The following is a 19,134-nucleotide window of genomic DNA, read 5'->3' on the forward strand; positions in this document are numbered from 1 at the left end:
CAATTATTATTTTTCTGAAGCAAAGAATTAGGAACAAATGTTTTCTCAAGACCCAAATGTGAATTAAGGGTCAGTGATTTCTCTAGTTTACCATTCCGGCATACTAATGAAAAATGTTGAAAATAAAATAAAATAAAATCACCCTTTGGACTTTCCTATCAGGCAACGAAATTATCATGAATTATATTTGTCACCTTACATTTTTCCTGCCCTCTTTGGATACTTATTTTAATCAATTGTATTTACAAAACAGCAACAACCAGTAAGCAAAGACTAAACACCCACAAATACTTACATCTGCCATTTTTCCCAGGCATTTTTTGTACCTCCTCTAGTGATACTTTATCAAGATAGAAATGATCACATTTAGAAATTTTTATTCTTTTTTCCAATTGTGTACTCTACTATTACAGTGTGGTATAGTCTTTGATTCAAGATCTAGGATTGGGCTGTGCACACAGTGGATACCTACAAGATGTTGTTTAACTGAATTGAATTAAAGGCCTAGAAAAATGATATGACTATACATTAATTAGACAGATTCCATAAATCTATGAGAAAACATTGTTACTTTATATTTGTACTGCATATTATACTTGACATAATTTGAATTTCTTCATTTTACATTGACGGAGGATACACTAGGGTCCTCAGCTCATCACACTAAGTATATAGTCAAAGAACTAAAAGAGAAAAATTGCCTACAGGATATTATTTCTACAGTTTTCTATAAGAATTTCTATAAGAAATTTCTATTTCTATAAGAATTGGAGTTTAAAATTCGCACCCAATTCTGAAAATTCTTTGAGCTGGATTTCTCCTTTATAGACTAAGTATCCAAAGCATGAACTTCCCAGACTCTTTGCAAGCAGCACTGTAACTTTTATCCTTCCTAGGGATGTGGCCAGCCTTGAGTATAAGGAGAGAAATTTACCAATGCTGATGACTCCCTAAAGCATAAGAATTAGATGGGTTTTTTTTCTACAAATAAAACTAGCATTGAATTATTGATGTTAACTGAAGGGTTAAATATGAGAGTTGTAAAAAGAAAAGTATTGAATTGTCACTTTTTCTCTTGTTTAAAAAAATCTGTGCCTCTAGCTAGCCTGCCTTACTGAAAACTCACTGTCTACCCTTCTACTACCATCCCAATATGAACATTTTCATCTGCAGTGGAGTCAGCTTTCAACTATAATGATTGAGATAACAATGGGCTTTTTTTTTTTTGTTTGTCACTGCAGTTGCACAAATGGAAAGATTGCCTCCAGCTGTCAGTTATGTGATGGCTACTGTTACAATGGTGGCACATGTCAGCTGGACCCTGAGACAAATATACCTGTGTGTTTGTGAGTATTTTATATTGCAAGTGTATCACAATGGGACCTGTGTGTGTATAGCAACTCTGGTCTGCTTGGTCCCCCCCCTCCCTTGGGGGGTGGGAGTGGAGAGATACGATATAAATGTATTCCATGAACATGTCTCAGTTTTAGAATGCTAATCTGGTCCAACTTGGGTTGAAGTGTGACAGAATGTCCTCATCTATCAATTTGGTATTGCTAATGATATCGTGAAGAAGAGTTCATTTAATTCTTAGCATCATGCCCATTTCAGACACTAGTGGATCTCTGAACTTGGAAATACAGGGGAAAATTGGATTAATCTCCCCTGTTGTAATCAGATACATCTCAACTCCAGAGATAATCATCTATTATGAATGCTTTGGTACTTACAGCCATTCTTTTCAAAAGAACATGAGACATCTTTTTAAATGTATAATGCTGTTTGATGTATGTATCGAATTTTATAGTGAAGCATTATATAAACCCATGCTATAAGATACCAGCCCATGAAATCTCTGGCTTCTTAGGAATATATTAAACTGAGTCTGGGTTTGTGAATATACAAAAAGAGTGCTGTTGCAGTTTCCAAAATGCCATTAATAGTTCTCATAATTTCCAGATTTCAGTGGATTCTTCCCTTCCACTTCCCTACCCCTGGCCCTTTCTCTGACAGGCCAGAGCTAATAATCCCAATTTAGTGCCCACTTGGCTTTCTAAGCTTACTGTCAGATATTCCTGACTTCTTGGGCAAAAGGATTGATGTGTAGGCACACCGTGCCTGAGTTAATTGCCCCTACCATTTCAAGGTAGTGGGTTATGAGGGTGGTTGAAAGAGAACTGAGCATACTTGAAATGAGTTCTTGATTCACATGTTACTATCTTTGTATGCAATGATTTTAAAACATGTTTGGCAAAAAAAAGGGCAGAATATTTATTTAGCTGTATTTTACTGAAATTCTGCAGATGCTCTGTGGGGTTTAAAAGTCAGCGCTGTGACCAGAAAGTGAACCCTTGTGATTACTACTGTCAGAATGAGGGAATTTGCACTTTAACTGCGTTTAATGAACCGAGATGCAAGTAGGTTTAACCTTCCACTTACTGCTGCACATTTTGTGACATCATTTCAGGCCACAGTTCATTGGTTCAGATCATGCACATCCACATACATTTCACAATTTGTACTTGATCTTGGGGCTCATCTGTGTAATACACACTTAACCTTTGGATAGTAATGCCAGCAAGTATGCTTAAGTGTAGGTTACTAGGGTGTCTTGAATTGCATCAAAAAGAATAAAAGGAAAAAATAGTCAAAGTATAGAATAACTAAATCTGCTGAAAATATCAGACTTCCCTTTGACAGATAGTGGAAATAAATAAGTTATTAAGAAATGTTATTGCCATTTGTATGTTGATTTCTATCTGGTAATTAACTTTTCATTCTAACATTGATGAAGTAATTGATGTTATGTGGTTTCCCTGACTTATAGATAAATATCTAACCTTAACTTATGCATCACCTTTAAAAAAGGAAATTGGAACATGATATAAAAGATTAGAAAAATAGTCTAGATTTTCAAAAAATATTTTTACTGATTCAATTTGTAGTAGGGCAGCTTTTTTTATTTAAATTTTTTTTTAAACCTGCTATATTTCCTCTGAGAAACTGCAGTCACCTTTTGGAGGGGAACTATCAATCTTCATCAAAAAAGGAAACTATCCTTCCATTGTGCAGTTAAGCTTTAGAAATATACCATGTCAGGTGTTTTCATTGATTCAAAATGCTATAGTCAGCAATACTAGGCATCAAACCAATTCTGAGATCTGATAAAGCACCCATTGATTGTAGCACTGGAGGACCTAGCCACTCTTCTAAACCTCAACAGGATAAACCATTGCAACTACAATTTCAAATGTCATCTTCCTGTTATCATATACCTAATAATGCACTTTAGTCATGCTGGTATATGCCTGCCATTGCTTAATCAACAATTATAAAGTTTGAAAAATCATTAAAATACTCACATATGGCAAATCATAATCATATTTTTCCTAGAAAGCATTAGAACTTGCTAGACCAACTTCACCATAAACAATTCAACAACAGCAAAAGAAAATAAAAAGCCTTCCGCCTAAAAGTATTCTGTGGAATCTGTCAGTAAATTGGCTCAGTTATTATTTCATTCCCAACACCATCTCCTACTGAAGGAGCAAAGGAAAACTTTTTCCCCCATCCCCTCATAGGCTCATTGATGTAAAACTAGAAAGGACTTCAATGGCTTCTGATATGCAGGTCCAACCCCATCCTTTTATAAATGAATCCCAGAGAGATAAAGTGATTTATCCAGCGTCACATATGTAGAAAAAGGAAAGACATGGATTTGAACCTAAAACCTCTGTTTCTAAATCCAGCCCCTTTCCACTCTATCATACTGTGCCCTTGATCTCCTGTTTTTGTACATACTTGAAAAACAAATTATCCTGGGAGAGAATAGGCACTTCATAGTACTGATAAATTCAGAGTTGATACTAAGGAAGAAAGGCAAAAATGAATGAAATTTTAGTCTTTTAGCAGTGCACAAGCTGACACTCTGTCTTTAAGGCCTCACCTTCTTGACTTTCTATTGCATCTCCATCTGCCCAATTATCCCAAATACTTCCTTAGGCTATTAGTATATCCTTCCGCCTTTCAATTGACTCATAGCTGTGTGATATCTTACTTTCTATGAGCTATCTGCAATGGCTCTTTCAAAACATTAGCAGAACAATGAAGTAATCCAGGAGCATGCACTAGTGAGACAGAGTTGGAGGCTCTCTTTTCACTCCCAGTTTACCTGTGTACATTTTAGCAGCCGTCTTCAGACAGCAATGTTTCTGCCTTTATTTTCTACCTCAGAAAAGTTAGTCTCATAATGAGAATTCCAGGTAGAACAGAGGGGGATGGCGCAGATAGAGACCTTTAGCATCTTGGAAACAGTCCTTGATTATACTGACACATAAGCTATCTATCACCAGTGTATGTTTTGTTTTTGAGAGAGAAAGGATCAAAAAGCCATGATGCCCAAGGGACAACTCTGCACATGTACATTTTCCCCAACTCTAATCTTTGACCCTTCCAGTTAGTGTCCTTGGGCCATGAAGAAATGATTCTGTACCTCCATCCTAAAGAAGCATCAGGCTACCCTGATGCCACATATAACAGTCCCTTCTCCACGTTAAGGTAGAAAAAAAAAATTGGGTTGACTGCTATTTAAAAATATAGAAAACACAGATTTCAGTCTTGTATGTCCATATATGCAGTGGACCTGCCTTTAAGGAAAAGTTGGTATATGTAGTTTTTCAGAAAGGTTTCATAGGAACAAAGTTGCTTTATAAAGAAAAGACCGAGTGATTTGCTTGCTATTGTCTGTCAATGCATTTCCCTTTGTCATAAAATGAAGGAAACTATTTGAGTTGTTCTGTACTTATATACATCTGAAAGGCAATAAAACATTCAGATATATGGAGGTGACAGGTTTTCCACACAGAAGTTTTAATGGCTGTATCCTTCAATTTAAGGAATAGATTTGTTCTTTGAAATCTTTCCCTTTTGTCTCTTGACGGCCATTTTCACTTATTACTATATGAATAAAATTCTACAAAAGGGAAAGCCTTGGAGAAAAGTTCAGAATGTGGCAGGGGTTTTACTTCCATGTTTATTTGCAGAGAAATCTGCCAATTATAAATGCTAATGAGTTGATTACTTTAAAATTATTTGAGTTTATAAATTAATATGAGTTATAGTGGAGTTCTTTGGGCATTATTAGGATTATTCATAGTGATAATATCATCATCACTAATATTAATGTGACAAATGCCTAAGCTCAATTTTTTCATTGCATATATGCATATCAGAAGCCTAGGTCCTTGGGCCATCAAGGAATGCAACCTGTGGTTGCATCAGTATAGAGATCTCTCGGTACTAGGCAAGCACTGAGATGTCTGCTCTCATAGAGCTGCCCACAGCATAGAGGGTTAACATCAAGATTATGTAGAGACAGCACAGAGAGCTGTTGAGACACTAAGAGGAGCTAGTTTTTCCTACTATGTGGATTTCCAATTTAGGCTTATTTTAACTAGTATTATAGTTGGTCTAGAGCCTGGAGTTCACAAAGGGGATTAATATGAAAATAAGGCAGGAAGGGGAATTTAGAATATAGTTGTAAAGTCTTAAATGTTAGGTTAAGGAGCGAGTGTTTAATCTTGTCTGTGATAGGGAGCCACGAAAGTTTTTTGGGCAGGGGATTGGCATGTCAAATCCATATATCAGGACCACAGCTGGATTATAAAGTATGGATTGATTGATAGGAGGAAGAGTGAAAGCTGAATGGTATAAGGGAAAGAGCTCTGGTACCAGAGTCAAAAGAATTAGATTTGAGTCCTAGTCCCAACATTTACTAGTTGGGTGATACTGAGCAAAACAGTTAACCCCTCTGGGTCTTTATTTCCAAATGATGATCATAATACTTTCATTATCTCTCTGACAGGACTGATATGAGGAAAGCATTCTGGAAAAAATGTATTATATAAATGTGAATAATTATTATGACTCAGACTCTTATCTTGGGTAACTGGTGAGATGATATTATCAACAGAAATAGGAAAGTTTGAAGGAGGAACCAGTTTTAAGGAAGAAAGATATTGAGTTGAGTTTTGCATAGTAAATTTGAAAGGTCAGCAAGACATTAAGCTGAAGTTGTACAACAGACAAGGGAGATAGACATGATATATACATCTTTGTGTATGTGTGTGAGAGAGAGAGATAGTGACTGACAGACAAACAGAGACACAGAGAGAGCAGATCTCTGATGTTAGATCTCTGACAAACTCCCTTTATTCATGCAGGTCAGCACTGTCTCTGAAATATATAATCTCAGAGAGTTGTCTAGAGCACTGAGAGTTTAAATGACTTGCACAAAGTAACACAACCATTAAGTACAAGAGGCGGGACTTGAATGCAGGTCTTGCTGATATGAAATCCTGCTCACTCACTCTCTCTCTGTCTCCCTCTTTCTCCATCTCTCTCCATATGTGTGTGTGTGTTTATAGGTATGTATTATACAAGTATATATACATACATACATGTATATACATATGTCTGCAAACTTATGTATGTGCATGTATGTGTATATGTGTATATATACAATTATACATGTTGCAATGTGTGTGTGTGTGTTTGTGTATAATTGGTTAGGAACTAAATCTGTCATTTAATCAGTACAGGAATGTCCCCTATGAAGAAACTTGTTCATCCAGTGCAGGTCATCACATTCTCTGCAACATATATAGTCTTTAGAGAGTTGCCTAAAACATTGAGAAGTTAAGTGAATTGCTCAGAATCAGTTAGTATGTGTCTGAGTTAGGAAGGAAAGAAGGAAATGTGCACCCATTAAGCTCCAACTTCTATTCCTACTCTTATGGTCTAGGCATTGTGCTAAGCACTTTACAAATGTTATCATATTTGATCCTCACAACAAGCCTGGGATTTATTATTATACCCATTTTACAAATTAGAAAACTGAAGCAGACAGAGGTTAAGTCACTTGCATAGGACCGCACAGCCAGTAAGTGTTTTAGATTTCCCTGACTCTGGTCCCAAATCTCTATCCAGTGGGACAGGGAATTTTAATGTTATTCGACCTGTGGTTGCATCAGTATAGAGGTCTCCAAGTAAGGAACTTCCTCTTCCAATGCAGATTGACACCTTTTCTGTAATTTCTGGTGTTAAGAAATTTACCTGGGAGTGACCGGTCCAAAGTCATAGAGCTGAGATGTGTCAGAGGCAGAACATGAACATTTGGGTTCTGAACCTAACTCTCTAACCACTGCACCATGATGCCTCCTATATGCCTCAGAGAGCACGATCAGTTTCATTTTCTCGTGTGGGAGATAAGGCTTGAGCTGAACTTGGAAGGAAACTAGAGATTCAAATAGACTGAGGTAACAAGGATGCATTCCAAGCATGGAAGCAGGGATAGCATAGAGATGAGACCTGGCAGGTCATCTATAAAGAGCAACAAGTAGGTTGGTTTGCTAGACTGAACGGGCATGAAGTAGAGTAGTATACAATAAGCCTGGAAAGATAGACTAGATCCACATTGTAAGGGCTTTAAATGACAATCAAAAAGTTTGTATTTTATCTTCAAGGTAATGGGGTCCCATGGGAGATTTTTAAGCAGAAGTCTGACATGTCCAGACCTCTGCTTTAGGATTATCAATTTTATAGCTGTGCAGATTAGAAAGAGAGAGAGACAGAGAGATAGAGACTTGGAGCAGCAAGCTGAGTTAAAAGACTATTTGAGTAGTTGGGGTGAGATGTGATTAAAACCTGAACAAGGGTGTTGGCCATGTGAATAGAAAGATGACAGATGTGAGGAATATAGGAGTAGATAGGCCATGATATGAGATGATTTTTTTATTTTTTCTTAAATCTTTACTTCCATGTCATTTGGACAGCTTTAATATTCTGAAAGAAAGGTCCTCGATTTTTCTTCTTTATTACTGTAAAATCATAATCATATTCACCATCATTATTCTTGACTTCTCTGTAGCCTTTAACACTGTTGATCACTGTCTTCTCCATGATACTCTTTTATCTGTAGGTTTTCATGGCACTGTTCTCTTCTGGATCCCCTTCTACAATCTGACTACTCATTCTTAGTCTCCTTTGCTGGATCTTCATCCAAGTCATTCCTGCTAAACTTGGATGTCCCATGTGACTCTGTCCTATGTCCTTTTCTCTTCTACCTCTAAACTATTTCACGTGATGATCTCATTCAGCTCCCATGGATTCAATTATCAGCTCTTTGCAGATGAATCTCAGATCTACTTGTCCAGTCATAATCTCTCTGCCAACTGCCTATTAGACATCTTGAACTGGGTGTCCTATACCCATTTTCAACATAACATGTCCAAACCCAGATTTATTATTTCTTCCCCCTTCTAAACTTCCTTAATACCATCTAGAGCACCACCATCCTTCTAGTCACCTACACTCACAATCTAGGTGCAATCTCAGCTTCTCAGTTTCTCTCACCCTCCATATCCAATCTGCTGTGAATGCCTGATGATTTTACCATTGTAATATCTCTTACACATGCCCCCTTATCTTCTTTAACACTGCCTCCACCCTGGTACAGGCCCACACCACATCACACCTGGACTATTGTAATAGCCTACTGTTTGGTCTCCTTGCCACAGATATATCTACGCTCCATTCTACCCTCTACTCAGCGGCTAGAGTGATCTTTCTAAAACACAGGTCTGACCATGTCACCCCCCATCCCCTCCCTCCAATCAATTGTAATCAATAAATTCCATTGACTCCATATCACATCCAGGACCAAATATAAAATCATCTGTTTGACATTCCGAACCCTTTATTACCTGCTTCCCCAACTTTCCAGTCTTCTTACACCTTATTCTCCCTACTCCCTTTACTCTTTAATCTAGGAACACTGGCCTCTTCTATTTCTCAAATAAGACACTCTGTCTCCTGACTCAGGACATTTTACACTGACTGTCCTGTATGCCTGGAAACTTCTCCTTCCTCATATCTACCTCCTGGCTATTCTGGCTTCCTTCAAGACCCAGCTAAAATCCCACTGCCTTTCCCAATCCCCTTTAATGCTGGTGCCTTCCTTCTGGTGATTATTTCCAATCAATTATAGCTCATTTGTATATAGATTGTTTGTACATAGATTTTGCATGTTGTCTCCTCCATTAAACTGTGAGTTCTTTGAGAGTAGGGACTGACTTACTTTCTTTGTATCCCAGTACTGAGCACAGTGCCTGGCATATACTATTTAACAAATGTATTTACTGATCAATAGCTAGCATTCAGATGCACCTTAAGATGTACAAAGCACTTTACACATATTATCTCATTTGATATAACAAAACTTTGATGAAAATTCTATGAGGGAGACTCATTGGTTAATTTTCTTTCTCAACTCTATTGAATCAGGAATATTCTCCTTTCCTTTTATAAGCTGTTATCCTCCAAATAAATTCTTTCTTAGCCTATTCTGGCAAAGGTCTTCATATGCCTGTCCTTGCCATGGAAAAAGTGTGGCATAAATTTCAACTGTTTGAAGCTTTCAATCTGTATAGAGTCCTGTCCTAGTAATATGAGGTTTTAATATTAAGAAGTCATGCCTTTATCCATGAGTTTGTGTCCATCTCTCTCACTGCATACACAGACACACACATACATATACCTCAATCAGAAAGAATATATATATACACACATATATGCATGTGTGTGTATATATGTGTGTGTGTGTATGTGTGTATGTATATGTGTATACCAATTACATAGAATGGACTAATAATCAGAGAGTTGGGTGGGATAAGGGATGAGTCCAAGTAGAGGTAGTTTGTAAAAGTTTCATAGAGGACATGAGTCTTAAGCATATTTTAAAAGAAGTACTAATTAAAATTTTGTCAAGTAAGGGAATGCTGCGGTTTGGCAGAGGAATTTGGGAGGGAATAACAAAGGAATTTTCTTTGCCAGAATGGAAGGGAATAAGCATTTCTACAGAGCCTACTATATGTGAAGAAAGGCAGTTAGGTGGCACAGTGGATAGAGCTCAGGGCCTGGAATCAGAAAGATCTGAGTTCAAATGCGGCCTTAGATACATGCTAGCTGTGTGACCCTGGACAAGTTACTTAACATCTTAATCCACTGCAAAAGGAAATGGCAAACCACTCCAGTATCTTTGCAAAGAAAACTCCATGGACAGTATGGTCCACGGGGTCAAAACAGTACTGAACAACTGAACAACAACATATGCCAAGCACTATGCTAAGCACTTTACAAATATTATCTCATTTGATCCTCCCAACAACCTTGTGAGACTGGTGCTATTATTATCCCTATTTTGCAATTGAGGAAACTGAAGCAGATATAAGTTAAGTGATTTGCCCAGGGTCACACAACTAGTTCATGTCTGAGGCAGGATTTGAATTCAGGTCTTCCTGACTTTAGGTTTAGTTCTCTATCTACTGCACCACAACCCAGGACTTTAGACTCTCTGGACTTGATGATAGCTAACTGATGACTAGAAGAAAGAATTGAGAATTTTTAAATTCAACTTAATGTTTTTAACCTAAGCACAATTAAATAGTATGGATACCAACTCCAACGGAAACACCACACTAACTGATATGGAAATGCTATCCAAATCACAGTTGGAGGATACCAAAGAAAGAGTGAACATGAGCCTCACCCTAAAAGAATTTGGAAAATGTAAAAACAAAATTTAAACACTTCTACAAAGCAGAACAAAAAAAAAGGCAAATGAATATCATATTAACAGAATGCATAAAGACGTGAAGGAAAGGAGGAATGAATAGTTGATATTTTGTTACTTGTATTTTGTTTTTCTGTTGCTCTGGTCTATTTATTTCATTAAGAGATTAGCATTCCTCTTTTTTTCCCCCAAAAATATCCTTTGGAAGAAAACATATCCACACAGATCAAAAAATGCAAAAGTAACAGGGGTGGCTTTCTTTGTGCCTTTAGATGAAAGATAATGAGTTCTGATTATGACATTAAGAAATAGAATTCAGTAATTATTCCTCTGTATTGAACTATCAGTCTAAGGCCATAATTCCTCAAACTCTTGGCATTGCAGAAAGGAGAAAAGATTGCTTGACCTCTAGTAGCTTTTTTTTTTTTTGACAAGTACTTAGCAGCACTCCCCATATGGACTCTGGGTCTAGATGGCAACTGTATAGAGAATATTTGAGAATAACCCCTAGAAGTTATCATGAGTGATGTCAAGCAGATCGCAACATTCTCAGGGGGTTAAGAATACAGCTCTGGCAGCAAATGTTGTCCAGACAACAATGGTCGTGGCATTGGACATACATGATTTGTTTTCATGCCCCTTGGTATGTTTCTGAAGGACATTGAATATAATAGGAAAACTAAGAAAAACCTGTCACATCCAAATTCAATTCTTTCTAAGCTCAAGTAACAAGTTGTAGCTTGTACTAACTTTCACCATGAATGTAGTCCTGCCATGGGAAAACAATGAAAACACTTGTCACCTTTTCCTCTTCAAGTTTTCACTCCATTTGTGTTTTCAGTTCAACAGAAGCACAATTCAATTTGGTAGTTTTATTTGGTAGTTTTAAATGTGAGACTACTGTTTTCTGAGTTGGATATTACATTTTCTTATTCTTTCCTTAACACCAAAGATTTGGAAAAGCAACCCTCTTCTTCTAATGAAAAAACTGGACTGAAGTAAATTAGAAACAAAAGATAAAAGCTACCAAACCTATTGAGATACATTTTCTTGAAATTTTAAATAAAATTTTCTTTTTTGATTAATCATGAGGAATCCGTAATTTTACTACTCACCTTTACTCCCTCTAAGTTATAATGGTCAGACTGTTTCCATGAAATTCAATATTATACAAATTGAGACTATATTATCAACTTAAGACTAATAGTAGACTAACTTTATAAAATATACAGCATAAAGTTCCCCCATGTAAATATTTAAATGAATATTTTGTTCGATACCATATTAATGCTTGTTCTTTCATTGATGTTAGTTGTGGGAATAATAATGATGCCACTACTAATAATAGCCACTTACATTTATATATCGCTTTCCTTTTACAAAGCTCTTTCCTAACAATAATCCTGCACAGTTAGTAGTGTATTATTTATTCCAGTTTTACAGATAACAAACCTATAGCATAAAGCCATTAAATTACTTTACTAGGGTCATACTTCTGATCAGTAGAGGAGCTGAGACTTGAACACATGTCTTCTGACTTGCTGCTATCCCCAGGATACCAAGAAAGATCACATGTATAATGTACTTTGCTATTTCCAAGACATATTCTCTCAATATTTTCCAATCAACTTATGTTAATCTTTCACTATGTGCAGAGAAATTCAGAAGGTACAGAAGCCATCCCAGTTAGACAATCATTAGATGAGATCCTGACATCCACATGTGCTCTCTTAGGAACAAAAATCTATGAAATTGTTATTGTCAAAGTACTATTCTGCCACAAAATTTTCTTTACATACATTAGAATTCAATTGTTTGAGTGGTTCTCCTCCATGTTCCTTTTGATTTAAAAATTAGTCAATCACTTTTAGAACCAAATCTGCATAAAGTTTTTAAATAGTGGCCACTGATTATTCCTGCAGTAGAGTGTACAAATAGGAGAGTGCATAATGGAAACCATGGGTCACTTCCTACCTCCCTTGTCTGAACAACAGAAGTATAAGTTGCTGGGGTGCCTACATAATCATGTGAAGCCTGTGTCTATCTTTAATGTGTTGTTTTTCATATCAACATGACTGTGCGAGTGGCTATAGGTTTCAGTTCAGTTACCTTCAATAAATTTTTATTGAATATGTTAACACAAGGAAAACATTGTGACTATTCTCAAAATCTGGCTACAAAAAAAATCAGTGATAAACTATAATGTGTCTTCCTTCTCAAAAACATTTTCCTGATTGACCCTACCAACAGTGAGTATTTGGGCTTTGTCAAACTGAAATTGCACTAATGGACCCAAGGGTTTTGTCAGGAAGGATCTGGAATAGGAGTCTGGAGAACCTGATTACTTTGTGGCCTTGAGTAGGTTGCTCACCTTCTCTGCAGCCCAGGTTCCACATCTTTGAAAGAGAAATATGACAGTTCCCTGGCCTAATTCATAAGGTTCTTAGGAGCACAGAACAAGGTACTAGATGGAAAGATCCTTCGAAAGCAGAAACACTATAAAATCTAAGTATTATAGTAATTTTAGTTATCATAGCATAATAAATAAGTGTAATAATAGTTGCATTATATGTTAATATTTTGAAGGCTTTTATTGATGTGAGTTCTCACTCTATCAGGGCAGCTTGTAACCCATCCATGTCTTTTCATTCTGATATTCATGTTCATACCCTTCCATGCATCCTCACAGGATAAATGAATGAATAATGAATAATAATAAATGAATAATAATAATTAGAACCATGAAAACCTGCATTGAAGTCTACCCTCTGACATATGCTGACATGTGACATGTAACCCTGGATAAGTCACTTAACATCTCAGTGCTCTAAACAACTCTGTAAGATTATATCTTGCAGAAGAATGTGGCAATCTGAATTAATAAAGGAAGTTAGTCACCTGAAGTTCCCTATACCAAAACAAACAAACAAATGAAAATACAACAAAAACATGGTCAGTCCTATGTCCCACCCAGCAACGCAAAATTATTTAGTGAAAGAAACAGGATTTGAAATCAGGCCTCTAGGACTCCAAGCCCAGAATTCTTATTTATTACTCATGCTGCCACTTACTAAAAGGAGTAATAATATTGCTAACATGCTAGATCCTGTTTATACTAGTCATTGTTCTTTCTACTGACTTTTGGATTATTCACACAATTTTTATTCTTTGGGGACCATGGTATCTGATGATTTGTATCCATATAGCATCACTAAAAGAATAGCAATTTTATAGAGTTGGATTTTTGTAATAGTGAACAGCTTGAATTATTAGAAGTGCTATGCACATTCTTGAACACAGTTCAGGCTGATAAGTCAGTGATCACTACTAACTACTTAATCTCATATACAAAACCTTTATGCTAGTGGTCAACATATGTATTTAAGGTATACTTGATGAAAAGATAAAAGAAGAAGAGGTAGGCTTTTGCAGATGATGTTTTTTATAGCACACCACATCTTAACTTTCAGACAATTATAACTTTATATAGTGCTTTAAGTTTTAAAGCACTTTCCTTACAAAATAAGTGAGGCAAGTTAATTGGATCATTCCCATTTTATAGATTAAAAAATATTAAGTCATAGAAAGGTTGCTACTTACCCAAGGTCATACAACCAGTAAGTGTCATAGTTGGGAAATGAGCCTGGATCTTCTGGCTGAATCCTGAATATTGTCCACTGAATTTCTATATTGCCTCTGAGAAGGAGAGAGACTATGAGACATGAGATATCTCCCCCCTCTTACTGTGAAGTTGTGTATGTGTGAATGTTCAAGTGTGTGTGTGTTCGTATGTTATTGTTATAACAAAAAAGCAATAGAACAAAGAATAGCTTTTGGCTTTTTTCCAGAAAGGTATCTTTCATGCTTTTTAAGATCATAGAAGAGTCTTTGATGTATGCAACCACAAAGATAACTTTGTTCAATGATCATTTGATCAGTGATATCAAGGAAAGTATAAAACAGGTAGACATATGCTCACCAAAGTTATTTGCTGTTGGAATGGAAGATTCCAATGCAATATTTAAATAGACTATGTATTCATTTGTTCATTTATTTAACCAGTATTTATTAAGTACAGCTATGTGTCAGGTGTTGGGATAGGTGCCTGTGATACAAAGGCAAAAATGAAACTATCTCAGCCCTCGAGGAACTTAGATTTAATTGAAGGCAACATCACTAATGCATGCGTGGAGAGGTGTCCTGGAGCCAGGTCCTACTGGGCTAGAACTGATTTTTAAAATTTTCAGTATGAGCATTCGCAACTCAGAAATCATCAAATACTACATACTAGGGCTTAATTTATTGTTTTGTTAATTTCTAGATAAGAAAGTGGTTGGGAAAATTTGAATAATGTAGATTGAATGTACAACTATGCTTCTAGATAACCTTTTGTTAAATATTTACCAGCACCCCCTTACATTCATGAGTGAATGAAGGAATGAATAAAATATACCACTCGGTGCCAGGCACTGGGCTAAGTATCAGGTGGAGAAATATAAGTGGGAATCATCCTCTGACCAGTAGTGCAGTAGTCAAGAACTGACCAGATATAGTGGACTAGTTGAGAGTTTTCACTTATTGACTTATCAATCAAGATAGGTCAGTCCTATGGTGAGAGTTCCAAAGCGATCTAGTAAACTCCTGGGGGCATTTTTGTGGAGGGCTAGTTCAGAGATCCTATCCCAAATGGAGAGAAGCAGGCCAGGGATAAAGCAGATGGCAACTCACCAGAGGAGGTGATTGGACTTATATACATACTTGTTTGAGTGTACATGAAAATAGAAAAAATATACAAAGTAATATAAGGGGCGCTATACACTGGGAAGCATCTAGATAAGTTTTGTGTAAGAAGTAGCATTTAAGCTAAACTTAAAAGAAGGTAGGGATACTAAGAGGTGATGGACTCTAGGCATATGGAAGAGCTTGATTTTCAGAGGCACAGAGGTGGAAAATTGAGTATCAAATGCAAGAAAATGAGATTGGTCCACTTTGGTTGGAATACAGAATTAATGCCTGAAAGTGATGTATAATAGGTCTGGAAAGATAGGTTGTAGGCAGACTATAAAAAGGTTTAAATGCCCAGCAAGCTGGTATTTTATCCTAAAAGCAACAGGAAGCCACTGGAATTTTTTGAGCAAAGAAGTGATATGGTCAGACCTCAGGTGGCATCCAAATCCAGGCATTTAACTTCATTCCTGATAGTTCTAACATACTACTCCTCTCCCTCCTCCCTCATCCTCAAGGAGCTTCTGATATAGTAAGGGAGATAAGATGTTCGTAGTAACTGTAACACCAAGTAAAATGGAATAAGCGAGTACTAGCAATATAAGGCAGCTAGGTGGCTCAGTGGATAGAACATGGGGCCTGGGTTCAGGAAGACCTGGAATCAAATCTGGTCTGATACTAACTAGCTGTGTGACCTCAGGCAAGGCACTTAACCTCTGTTTGCTTTAAACCACTGGAGAGGGAAATGGCAAACAGCTCCAGTATCCTTGCCACAAAAATCCCATGGACACTCTGGTCCACAGGGTCACTGAGTCAGACACAACTGAATGACTGAACAAAGCAGTAGAAAGTACTATACAGAAGGGGGTGATTACTTCACAGAATCACAAAATTTCAGAGATGGAAAGAACTTCAGTGGTCATCTAGTCCAATTCATTCTTCTGGCTGGAGGATATCAAAGAAGGCTTAATGGAATAAGCAGCATTTACAGTGGGTGTTACAAGATTTGAGGGGGAGAAGAGGATATTCCAGGTATTGGTAACCATTAGAAAATATCTTCTAAGTCTTCACTTAAGCCAAGTCCCTGAGTTTGTACAAGATTTATTTTAACTCCTGGGAAGGAATACCAATGTGCACAGCTAAGATGGATTTTTCATTGATTCGGGTTACTTGCTCAACTGTCTCCTAAAATCATGGCCTAAGCATATTAGCAGAACAGTGTGACCTGCAACTGAACCTATAAACTGTATCCAGCCTAGACTGTTGAACACTTTATTATAGTATTATGTTTTAAAAAGAAAAAAAATGATGCCTAATCCATTTTTTGAGATATTGTTCTTTTTTATATAAACACAAGATGCCTGCCTGCTAAACCACTGCCAGTACTTCACTGTATATGTTACTATGACAAAAAGAAAGAAAAAGAGAGAAAGAAAAAAAAAACAAAAAAGGGAGGAAGGAAAGAAGGAAGGAAGGAAAGAAGGAGGAAGGGAAAGAAGGAGGGAGGGAGGAAAGGAGGAAGGGAGAAAGAAAAAAAGAAAAGGTAATGGACAAATCCACTTTAGAATCACCCATAATTACTGGAAATACCAAAGTAATCTCATTATAATATTGTTCCAGGTTTAGCACTGCTTCACAGAGAAAGATGAATATTAGAGTTCAGCAGTGTCAGGTTCATTTAAGCTGCCTGAAAAATTCTCAGCCAATCAATCAGTTATTTTGTCTCGGTACCACCAAATAATAAATTTGACTTCTTTCACCCTGTTTTTAATGAATTTTAACACCTAAATATTTAATTGACCAGTTGTTTTAACACCCTGTGTTCACAGCTTCCCCTCAGATTTGCTTTATAAGTATATATTTTCTCTTTCCACTTTTAGCTTTCAGATTGAAACTATTGCTTCCAACAGAATAGCCGACTTTTATATCTTCAAATATATCCTCTATGTTACTTAACACCAATTTTATTATTGCTTCTTTTCCTTTTCAGTTGATACATTTCATGCATTGAGTTAAACAAAAGTCACTTTTCTCTACAAAATATACTTCCTTGCCTTTCAGAACTGCTTATTGTAATAGTTCCTTGAGAAGGCTCATATGGTAAAATTCTTCCACTACCACTAAGCTCATCACTTTAAAAGCTTTTTCTCAGTCCTTTCACAGTTCAATGGCCCTTTCTGGTCAAGTGGACAACATAAGCTATAGCAATTTTACTTTCAAATGTTTTAAAATTAAACTACTTGGCTACAACAAATACCCTTTTACTAATAATTTTTTGTAATCTCTCATATATTTGTCTTATGTTCCTGCTTATCCCTGTTACATCATATACATCCTTTTAAAAACTGTATCTTTTATTTTATTCCTGCTGGGGCTACCTTTTCTGGTGAATTTATTCATCATTTTCTATCATTAAAAAAATTCTTCAAATGGGATTATTTTCAGCCTGTCACTCTTCTTGAACTTAGTTCATTGTCATTTTCTAAAAATAAAGAGTTCGTAGGCCTACTTTTTTATAAATTGTAAAACATAGAAATTTAAATTCTCCATCTCTGGTGATTGAAGTCCCTAATTATTAGCTTTTGGTAATACATTATACATGGAATTAATATTTTCCAACCAGGCTACCATCAGTCACCTCATAAAGAATACACAGAAGTGCAGTTCAATTCGGTCAGTTCAATTCATCAGGCATTTATTAACACCTACTATGTACCAGGACTCTAGGGATATGAAGATAGAAACCTGGGCAAAAACCAAACAGACCCTGCCATCATTCTCCTTGGTAGAATCACCAATTATTACATTACGGAGGGACAGGAGATAAGGCATAATGAAGAAGAAAGATCCAGTGGTGAGGGAAGAGAAGAGAAAATAAAATAAGAATACAGAAGTGACTAGAAATTGGATTTCCTGATGTTTTTATCAAACTGCTTCCCATGGATAAGAGTGGAATATAATTGCTATTTTCATTTGTGTGTAGTCAAGAATCTGTTAATTTTTTTTATAAAGGTATATAGACAAGTAGTCTATGTTATCATCAACAGAAATTTTTAAAAGAGCAGATTTTAAGGAGAAAATGATGAGATCAGTTTGGGCTATGTTGAATGTAATGTTCTCATGGTCTGTCTGTGGGGAGATACCTAGCAAACATTGAGAAATGTGTAGCAAGAGCACTAGTCATCATTGGGGGATGGGGATATAGATTTGGAAGTCATCTGTACAGATAAATGAATCCCTGGGAATGGCAGATCAACAAAAGAGAAAGGGTAGAAAGGACAGAGAAGAGTGACAAGGTCAGAGCCCTGAGTAAATGTTCATGTTTAAAGAATAAAACTAAATAAGAACCAAAAAATTAACAAAGAAGGACTAGTTTTTGGGGGCGAGGGGGGACGAAATCCTGACAGTACAGGGATACAGAAACCAAAGGAAAAGAAGACATTTGTTAAGGAAGAAGTGTTTAACTAGCATAAAATGTCACAGAGAAGTGAAAGGTAGCAAGGACAGAAAAAAAATGTTATTGAGTTTAAAACTAAGGAGCCCATTAAGTGACCTTGAAGAACAACTTTAGTATCGCTATGGGGACAAAAGCTATATAGCAAGGAGCTAAAAATGTATGACTGGTGAAGAATGGTAGTCCCTACAGTTTCATTTAGGAGTTTGGCAATGAGTGAGTAATAGGATCAGGGAGGTACAATATGAACTTATAAGTGTGGCTGAGCATAGGGAGGGTGTTATCCATGACTAAAATATGACCATTGAATGATATAACTTTTGCC

General features: G+C 36.5%; 1 protein-coding gene across 1 annotated transcript in view; it reads left to right on the top strand.

Moving 5' to 3' along the window:
• LRP1B (LDL receptor related protein 1B) overlaps positions 1-19,134 on the top strand; it is a 2,189,733-nt gene that overhangs the window by 2,142,210 nt on the left and 28,389 nt on the right. The window contains exons 86-87 of the mRNA XM_027835590.1: positions 1,242-1,346; positions 2,304-2,417. Of these exons, the coding sequence (XP_027691391.1) occupies positions 1,242-1,346; positions 2,304-2,417 (219 nt within the window). The remainder of the gene's footprint in view (positions 1-1,241; positions 1,347-2,303; positions 2,418-19,134) is intronic.

Source organism: Vombatus ursinus, unplaced genomic scaffold (assembly GCF_900497805.2).
Source record: "Vombatus ursinus unplaced genomic scaffold, bare-nosed wombat genome assembly UNPS02014816.1, whole genome shotgun sequence".
Classification (NCBI taxonomy): domain Eukaryota; kingdom Metazoa; phylum Chordata; class Mammalia; order Diprotodontia; family Vombatidae; genus Vombatus; species Vombatus ursinus.